This window comes from Canis lupus, chromosome 28 (genome assembly GCF_003254725.2).
Source record: "Canis lupus dingo isolate Sandy chromosome 28, ASM325472v2, whole genome shotgun sequence".
In the NCBI taxonomy this organism is placed as follows: domain Eukaryota; kingdom Metazoa; phylum Chordata; class Mammalia; order Carnivora; family Canidae; genus Canis; species Canis lupus.
Window position 1 is genome coordinate 7504633 of NC_064270.1, and position 9017 is coordinate 7513649.

The 9017-nt window shown below is 54.7% G+C and overlaps 1 protein-coding gene across 1 annotated transcript; it reads left to right on the top strand.

Moving 5' to 3' along the window:
• The first annotated feature begins 65 nt into the window (after window positions 1–65).
• On the top strand, window positions 66–8784 carry LOC112672070 (cytochrome P450 26A1). The gene is made up of 8 exons (XM_035708080.2): window positions 66–195; window positions 338–4986; window positions 5170–5394; window positions 5626–5916; window positions 6004–6162; window positions 6674–6808; window positions 7427–7579; window positions 7860–8784. The coding sequence occupies exons 2-8, from the start codon at window positions 4798–4800 to the stop codon at window positions 8199–8201; spliced, it is 1494 nt and encodes a 497-aa protein (XP_035563973.1). The 5' UTR covers window positions 66–195; window positions 338–4797; the 3' UTR covers window positions 8202–8784.
• The last annotated feature ends 233 nt before the right edge of the window (window positions 8785–9017 follow it).

The window sequence follows — 9017 nt, forward strand, 5'->3', positions numbered from 1 at the left end:
GCCCATTGCAGCTCCGTGCCAGACTTTGAGAGAGGAGCAGCGCGCGCCTGAGCCTCGGCGCCCGGGAGAAGTGCCGAGGTCGGTGAGAAGGTGCCTCCTGCGCTCTGCGCCCTGGGGAAAGACAGGTCGTGAGCCTAACCTTTCAAGCCTTTCCCAGGCTCTTCTATGTGGAGGACTGAGTACAGGTCTGACAAAGTAAGCCCCAAGCTCTGAGGGCTCAGCAAGTGCATAGACCTGGGGTGTGGGGAGGGAAACTGTGGGTACCTAGACTGGCATCTGGCACATTCTAAGAGCTCTCCTACCCAACTTTCTTAACCCAACATGTCTGCTAACCCAGGATTACCAGATGCTGGCAGGGATGAAGTGAAGAGATCTTCACTAGGAGATGCGGGGCCTCGCCTTACGGTTGCCTGGATCTTGGGGGTGGCGGGGAGAATTGGACTGTGCCAGAGACCCAGCAAATGCGGCTGGACCTGTAACCGTTGGGAGGAAGCGCATCTCAGGCCTGGCTTTGGGCCGGAGTAAGACACACCGAGAAGGTGCCCAGCGGAAGGCCCTCAGGCAGCTGACCTCGGCTTGGTGCTTGGAGGCCACTCTGCCTGTCTCAATTTCCGCGGAAACTTAGAACTGTGGGGCGCTTCCGGTGCTCTAAATGGCTCAACATCACTGCTTCTGCTGGCAACTTCTTAAAAAGCAAGAATTCCTACTTCAAGAACACATTTAATCTTCCCATATATACAGGGGAGAATAGGCACATCGAGATGTCTCTAAGGTTGGACTATTTTCACACAGGTTGAGACATAATCAGAGAGGTTTGGGTTATTTCTACCAAAACTAAAAAGGCCAAGAACAAAGTTTCCTGATAGCAGTGGAAGGAGGAGGCTAGGACTTAGCTGGGCAGCTGCTCTCTGGCTGGAAGGTGTAGGGTAGGGTTTGGAGGATACCTAGGAAAGACATCCCCCTGAAAACAGACCCATTCCAGAGTGTGCCAGACCTTTCCTCCTGAGCATAGTCCAAGAACTGGGTTGAGAATTATCCCCATATGAGTTGGCTGCAGGGACCTTCCCATTTACTACCTCTACCTCCTCTGTTGCATATGAGAAATAGGCAGAAGACTCCCCTGAGGAGCTGGCAGTGGGATCCTGGACTCCTTAGCCAGTGCTCTCCTCCCCCTCATCACTGACTCTCTGCTCCAGCCTCTGGGCCTGTGGCCATCACCTAGAGCTCAGCCCTTCATCCTTTCATAGTGATTCCTAGGTTGGCTTAAGGACTCCAACACGAGGGGTTTCCACCAGTGTTTAAATCAAAGCCAAGAGCCTCCAGTGTCGCCATTCCCAACTGCCCAATGCAACGTTCCACCCGTCTTCAGACAGTCCAGGGCAGCTGGACGTGATGGGTGAGCCAGGGAAGTTGTGGCCCAGGCCCGGAGCTGACCCCTTAGTGAACCAGAAGGAAGCTGGTGCCCTCCTGACCTTATGCTTGAGGTGGTTCCCCGGGGCCAGAAGGAAAGGGGGAAGCAGCAGGCGCAGGCAGGGTCGGTAGCTCAAGAGCTCAGCGGGCCCTTCCGAGCTCGGCTGACACTGCCGTAACCCCCATCCAGGGCAATTCATCACCTACCACTGACCACAGACCTGGCGCCAGGCCTTGGGATCGGCAGGCATTGAAGCAAAAGTGGCAGAATTGGGGCCTGCCCTCAGGGCGCTCCTGAAGCCACAGAGATCACGTTGGGGCTGAGAAGCTCCCACCAAGCAGAGGGGGCAGGAGGACTAGGGCTTGGGGTTGATTCTGATTGGGGGAGATAAGAGCAATATGGGGAAGAGGTTCTCAGAAGCCACCATGGTGTATGTGGTTCCAAGAGACCTGGTTTGCCTGTCCTGGGATCTGTACTAACTATAAGCTCCTGTAGGGGCAGCTCCAATTTCCCATTGATAATATCCTTTTGGGTAATTTCAGGGAACACCTGAACTCCTGTTTTAGGAGCTCCAGATTCTCTGAGGAAGGAGCATACTGGTTTTTTGCCCTCCTGGACTGCATCTGCTTATGGAAGAGGTAGACAATAAACCAGCAAACAAAAGAGCTCAAGAATGTCAGATGGTGCTAAGTGCTCTCAAGAAAATAAAACAGGTCTGTCATACGCAGTACCTAGGACCTAAACTCTGCAGGGTGGGAGGGGAAGACTTCTGCAAGGAGGTGACATTGGACTTTGGAAGGAACCAGCCAGCAGTGACCTGGGAAAGGTGCTCCCTAAGCAGAGAAAACAGCAGGTACAAAACCCAGCTCACAGCCGGGAGGTTGGCAGGGGTTGCCAGAGGGGAAATGGTGGAGGAAGGGTGCTCACATGACTCCAGTCTACTTTTGGGTCTTCACTCCCCTCTTCCAGCAAAAAACTACTATTCACCCCCAACCCTTAGCAATGGGGAGGCTGTTTTGTAAACGTCTTGGAAATCGTTTGTTTTCCAATGAACCACTCCTCCTCCTTGCCCACCACCACCCAAAAAAGCTTGGCAAGTTTTCTAATCAAAGTTCTTATCTGGCTGATAATTTATTGACCCCTTTCCCCATTCTAGATGTTCTTTAATGATCTTCACCCTCACATTTAATCCTTTTCTGCCGGACGCCCCCGCTGGACGCCCTCTCAGGTCTCGATGGGCACATTTATTAAAACTCTTCTCCCTCCCCCAGCAATTGCCGCACGCAGGGCCCACTCATCTTGTGACCCGGCGCGCGCTGAACTTGGCGAGGTGGCCCTGCAGAGTTCACTCGGATGTCACGGTCCGGCCTGCAGGGGTCACAGGCAGGTCAGGCCAGAGGATTGGGAATGGGCCCCAGGTCACGCCCCCGCTCGCCGGTTTTGCTCGCCGGTTTTGCTCACCGGCCCGAGCTCCGTCTAGAATCCGGCCCAGGATTTCTGAGAATTACTTCTAGCGCGTCCCGCCCGGTTCCTGCCGGTCCCAGAAGTTGGCCAGCATCGTTAACAGCCGCCAAATCGTTAGAAGAAACGACAGTGGTAGACACCCTTCCCTAGAGCGCCTCTTATACGCCGCGTAGGGTTACGGGGAAACTCTGCCTTCCAAACAAGCCCTTCGGCGACTCCGGCTTGCAGCGTTGCGGGGACTGTGCGGTCCCTACCACCCCACACTGTCCAATCGCGCCGACTTTGGGGACCACCACGGGATGGCCACGTATTTCACAGCTCATAGGATCGAAGAGTTTTCCATTTCCAAGGGACGCCTTCAAGGCGTGCGGTGTGCTCCTGCAAAAGCCGGAGTTTCGTTGTAAACAAACGTACTTCATTGTTTCGTTCCGGGAGCTGCCGGTGCGTGCAGCGCTCGAACCAAGGATGCGTGTGGGCCGGCCAGGTGGGAAGTGGGGCGCCCACGTGCACTGCCCGCGGTGTCCGAGCTCCCCGCATTGGCGGCAGTAGCCGCTGACTGCAGTTGGGCAAAGGCTAGAAGACCTGCTTTCCCGTACGGATTCCCCCAACACTCCCATTAGGGGCCGGCAGAGGCCTGGGGTTAGGGTCGAGCACCCCTCTCACCCGTGTGGCTTTGGTGGATGGGAGCTGGGAGAGCAGAGGAGGGCTCGTGTGCCCCGGGTCCAGGTCATCTTGGTGAAGTAATCTAGGGGAGCTGGGAAAAGTATTTGCAGCCAGGAGCCCCTTTCCGAAAATTCACGACTGCCCCGGGGTGTAGACAGATCTGGGAATTACCGCCTGCATATTCCGGAGAAGGAAAGAGGCGCAGGGATGTGTGGTGACTTGCTCAAGGTCATGCAAGCAGAGATGGAACCGGTCCGGGAGTACAGACTCCCAGGCTTTCCTTATTTGCCCAGGTCTAGGGAATCCCCGTCCCCTCTGCCTAGCTGGGGCTGTGAGTCCCAGGGCCCTCGCAAGCCGGCGGGTTCGCAGAGCGCCCGTTGCCTACCGGTGGATGAATTGCCCCCACAGTCTCCCACTGGGGCGTCAGAGTTGGGGCTCAGACTTGGAGAGAGTTGCCCCTGGAGTCCTGAGGGCCCTGGAGGCTCTCTTGTATCCTTAAGTCGGACCTTCCAGGACTTCATGAGTGCGAGTGCTGGTCTCCTTGAGGAATCTGGGGAGCTGGGATCCATGAACCGCCGATCATTTCTGAGGTGTCCCCTCCCCCTGGCTCTCGCTTAGGTCGTGGACCTGGGCTCCTCTGCGGGATCTTCGGGAGAGTCGGGAGGTTTGCGTTTTGCTCTGCGTTCTGGACCTCAGTTTCCCCCGTGTGGGACGTGGCAGCTAGTCCGTTCCTGAACGCACTTCCCTTTGCTTCCCCAGCAGGTGGAAGGGAGCCCACGGGGCGCCTGAAAATGGAAAGCCCTTGATGGCAGCTCTGGGCTGGGACCGCGCGTCGGACCCCAATCCCGCGCGGGGGATTCCAAAGGGACTGCCAGGAAGCCCGGGGCTTGGAGTCCCCGCTCCCCGGAGCCCGGGCCAGCCTCAGCCGTGGTCTGGAGCTCCGCACACCTTGTAAGGGTGGGGGGTGGGGGTGAGGCAGGCTGCTCCTAGCCCCGCACCCCAGGAGGCGCGCTCCGAGGGAAGCAGCCACCGCGCCGCCTCTGCCTCGGCGTGGAACAAACGGTTAAAGATTTTGGGCAGCGCCTCGCGGTGGGGAGGAGCCAGGGGCCCAATCCGCAATTAAAGTTGAACTTTGGGTGAACTAATTTGTCTGACCAAGGTAACGTGGGCAGTAACCTGGGCCGCCTATAAAGCGGGCGCGCGGCGGGATTCGGAGCGCTGGCGGCGGCGGCAGGTGGCGCGGGAGGCCGCGGCGCGCCATGGGGCTCTCGGCGCTGCTGGCCAGCGCGCTCTGCACCTTCGTGCTACCGCTGCTGCTCTTCCTGGCCGCGATCAAGCTCTGGGACCTGTACTGCGTGAGCAGCCGCGACCGCAGCTGCGCCCTCCCTTTGCCCCCCGGAACTATGGGCTTCCCCTTCTTCGGGGAAACGCTGCAAATGGTGCTGCAGGTAAGGGAGCTTGGGCGGGACAGGACGATTCTCAGGAGACAGACTCGGCTCCGGGCTCTCAGGAAGCCGGGGTAGGCGTCCCAGAGAGGGAGGTGACCCGGGCTAGGATCGGGGCTAGCCGGACGCGCGGCGCTCCCCGGCGCCCCCTCACGCCCGCCTCTTTCCTCCGCTCTGCTTTCCCAGCGGAGGAAGTTCCTGCAGATGAAGCGCAGGAAATACGGCTTCATCTACAAGACGCATCTGTTCGGGCGGCCCACCGTGCGGGTGATGGGCGCCGACAACGTGCGGCGCATCTTGCTCGGGGAGCACCGACTGGTGTCGGTGCACTGGCCCGCGTCGGTGCGTACCATCCTGGGCTCCGGCTGCCTCTCCAACCTGCACGACTCCTCGCACAAGCAGCGCAAGAAGGTGAGGGCGGGGGCGGCGGTGCCTAGGCAGAAAGGGGGACCCCATCCGCTGGAGGGGTTGGGGCGAGAGATGCCGGGGAGCGCTAGAGAGATGCAGGAGGTGTCCGGCTCAAGCCCGGTTTAGCTTTATCAGCCGCGAAGCGCCTTGGGTCTGGCGGCCGTGGGAGGTGGCTGGAAGGGGATCCCGGAAGGCGAGGGGGCGCTTCTAACACTTTCCCTCCTCGGAGCTCAGGTGATTATGCGGGCCTTCAGCCGCGAGGCGCTCCAGTGCTACGTGCCCGTGATCGCGGAAGAAGTGGGCACTTGCCTGCAACAGTGGCTGAGCCGCGGCGAGCGCGGCCTCCTGGTTTACCCCCAGGTGAAGCGCCTCATGTTCCGCATCTCCATGCGCATCCTGCTGGGCTGTGAGCCCCGGCTCGCGAGCGGCGGGGACGCCGAGCAGCAGCTGGTGGAGGCCTTCGAGGAAATGACCCGCAATCTGTTCTCGTTGCCCATCGACGTGCCCTTCAGCGGGCTCTACCGGGTGAGGGAGCTTGCAGGGTGAGGGGCTGGGAGCGCGGGGGGCGCGGGGCCGGGCGTCCGCTCACTGCCGTGCGCTCTCCGGGGTCAGGGCATGAAGGCGCGGAACCTCATCCACGCGCGCATAGAGGAGAACATTCGCGCCAAGATCTGCGGGCTGCGGACGGCCCAGGCGGGCGGCGGCTGCAAAGATGCGCTGCAGCTGTTGATCGAGCACTCGTGGGAGAGGGGAGAGAGGCTGGACATGCAGGTGGGTGGCAACTTCAGGAAGAGGCGCTGCGGGATTTGGTCCCCTGGCTTTCCAAGGGCGGTGCCGAGGATCCCCCAAAGCGCACGTCCGTCCGGACTCCGGAGTGGGCAGAGCGCCCAGACACCGGGGGGTGGGACCCGGAAGGCTGAGACACCCGGTCGGGAGAGCTGTGGGAGAGGCTGCAGCGGAACGGGGAGCATCCCCTAGCCCTACCAGGCTTTACAGGGAAAGTTGGAATTTGCAAAATGTAAATAATGTTGGGCGATTTTAATACAACCAAGGCTTTCATTCAAGAATTCTCCGTGTAGTGAGGTTTTACTGGCTTTCCTGCTCGAGCCCAACTAAAGGGACTATGCATTTTGTTTTAGAAATATAGTTTTTCTTGGCTTTCTGTCAGCAGACTTTTAGCCCTTCTCATCTTCTTTCTAGAACTTTCAGTTCGGTTCTAAGTAATCGCTGTGTAAAATTGAACGCAGACTTGTAAAAGATGTTTGTCTTATTCCGTCTTTAGGCACTAAAGCAGTCCTCAACGGAACTACTCTTTGGGGGACATGAAACTACAGCTAGTGCAGCCACATCTCTGATTACTTACCTTGGGCTCTACCCCCATGTTCTCCAGAAAGTTCGAGAGGAGCTAAAGAGTAAGGTAGGAGGACACCGGGGTTCCCTATTAGCTTAAGAAATTCAGCTGCTCCGTGTCCAACTTGCCAATATGTAAGGGTGCCATCTTCCCTGAGTATTTTGAAAGTGCAGGGTCAGGGGGTGGGTGGGTGGGTGGGCGGGTGGGGAAAGATAATTAGCTTTGTGAATAAAAAGGAAGGAATTTTGAACTGTGATTCCGCTGAGTGTGTGTGGGGGGGTTGATCCTTGTATTCCTTCTCCTTCTCTACTTTGTGCAGTACGTTGGAGATTTTCAGATAGATTCCACTTTCTTGAATTTGTGTGTTCAAGGGCGTGACTGGGAACTCACTCGTAGGTGGCAGTGATAGTAGTGGTGGTGGTAATGGGGGTGGGGAGGGAGGGGGAGAAGCTAGGTGGTTCTAAGTGGGGAGCTGCTTTCTCTTGGAATTGTAAATAGATAGTGGATTTGGGCCAAGGGGTGGAGGCAAATGGTCTTTAGCTGCTCACAGTCTCCCCCTCACCCTCTCCCATCACGGGGCCCTGTGGGTCTAGCCGCCACTTAAGTAAGTCCTGTTTACGTCTGCTGGGCTGATTTTATTGGAGCACAAAATAACCGTTCACCTCTGTATGACTGTTTTGATAGGGTTTACTTTGCAAGAGCAATCAAGACAACAAGTTGGACATTGAAATTCTGGAGCAGCTTAAATACATCGGGTGTGTTATTAAAGAGACCCTCCGACTGAATCCCCCAGTTCCAGGAGGGTTTCGGGTTGCTCTTAAGACTTTTGAATTAAATGTAAGTTAAAAGTTCTCTTCCCGCCCCCCCCCCTTTTGTTGTGCTTTTAAATCTCCCCTTTGCTTCCCTGTGCACGGGCTTAAATTTCTTCTGTTTCTGGTATCATTATCCTGCCTCGTGGGGATATGTGTTTCAGTAGTCTGAAGGTCTGTCTGTCCTGTCTCTCTCCTCACGCCCTCTTTTTTCAACTCATAATTCCTCCGGTTATCAGCGATGGCTTTTTGTTGTTGAAAGTTAGATTCCAGTGTGTCAGTCCTGGGGACTTCATAATCTTTTGCAGGGCTACCAGATTCCCAAGGGCTGGAATGTTATCTACAGCATCTGTGATACTCATGATGTGGCGGACATCTTCACCAACAAGGATGAATTTAACCCTGACCGGTTTATGCTGCCTCACCCGGAGGATGCATCCAGGTTCAGCTTCATTCCATTTGGAGGAGGCCTGAGGAGCTGTGTAGGGAAGGAGTTTGCAAAAATTCTTCTCAAAATATTTACAGTGGAGCTGGCCAGGCATTGTGACTGGCGGCTTCTAAATGGACCTCCTACAATGAAAACCAGTCCCACCGTGTACCCTGTAGATGATCTCCCTGCGAGGTTCACCCACTTCCAGGGGGAGATCTGATGGGTGCGAAGGCCCAGACCTCAGACTTATTTGCGTTTTTACATGGTGTCATGTTGATTTTATTATATTTAATTTCTAAATGTATATTATAATATTTATGTGTCTCTACTACAATACCACAGTCTTTAAATATTAAAATAATGAATTTGGATAGCTTCCAAATAAAGTAAAATCTGAAGGTGCTTGTCTTGCATTTAAGATTCCTATGGGGGAAAACTCTCTGGTTTTATATTTGTGTATTTAACCAGATTTCGAAGTGTCTACATGCATGGTTTTATTTGTAATCTGTGCGTATCTATTTTCTTGTGAGGAAGAAACTTTAGCTGTTATTTCTCTGAATCCTCAGTAGAAAATCTAATGTATGTGTTTCTGAGTTAGTCCAAAGGTAACTTTGTAAATGTTTCTATGGTTTAGATACCCCGTTTGGAAAATCTATCAAAGTTCATTTTAGATTTTTTTTTTTTTTTTTTGCTTGCTTGTCTTTAGGGAAAGATGAGTTTGAAAAGGTAATGCTTTGAGAACGATCATACTCATAACACCTTCAGCCATACACTTATTATGTTTAATAAACATAATAAATCTGCTTTGTTGCATAGTGCCAGCACTGTTTTTCTGAAGGTTTCAGGTAGGAGAATGATCACTCTGATTACAGACAGTTACCAAAATGAGAGCAGACGTTGCATATGAAAACAGTATTGGAAGAGGCCAGCCTCTGGTTTAGATAAGCTAGTCCAGGTTTTCTTTATTGAAAATAAAGGCAGGAGGAGTAGATTTAGCTAGCTGACAGATAAAGTTTTTATCTATGCCAGGCAATAG

Bases quoted from the DNA above. Each gene is read 5' to 3' on its own strand.
- LOC112672070 (XM_035708080.2), top strand. From the start codon at position 4,798: ATGGGGCTCTCGGCGCTGCTGGCCAGCGCGCTCTGCACCTTCGTGCTA. The intron at 5,395-5,625 runs GTGAGGGCGGGG...CTCGGAGCTCAG, and splicing joins CGCACAAGCAGCGCAAGAAG to GTGATTATGCGGGCCTTCAG. The intron at 6,163-6,673 runs GTGGGTGGCAAC...TTCCGTCTTTAG, and splicing joins GAGAGAGGCTGGACATGCAG to GCACTAAAGCAGTCCTCAAC.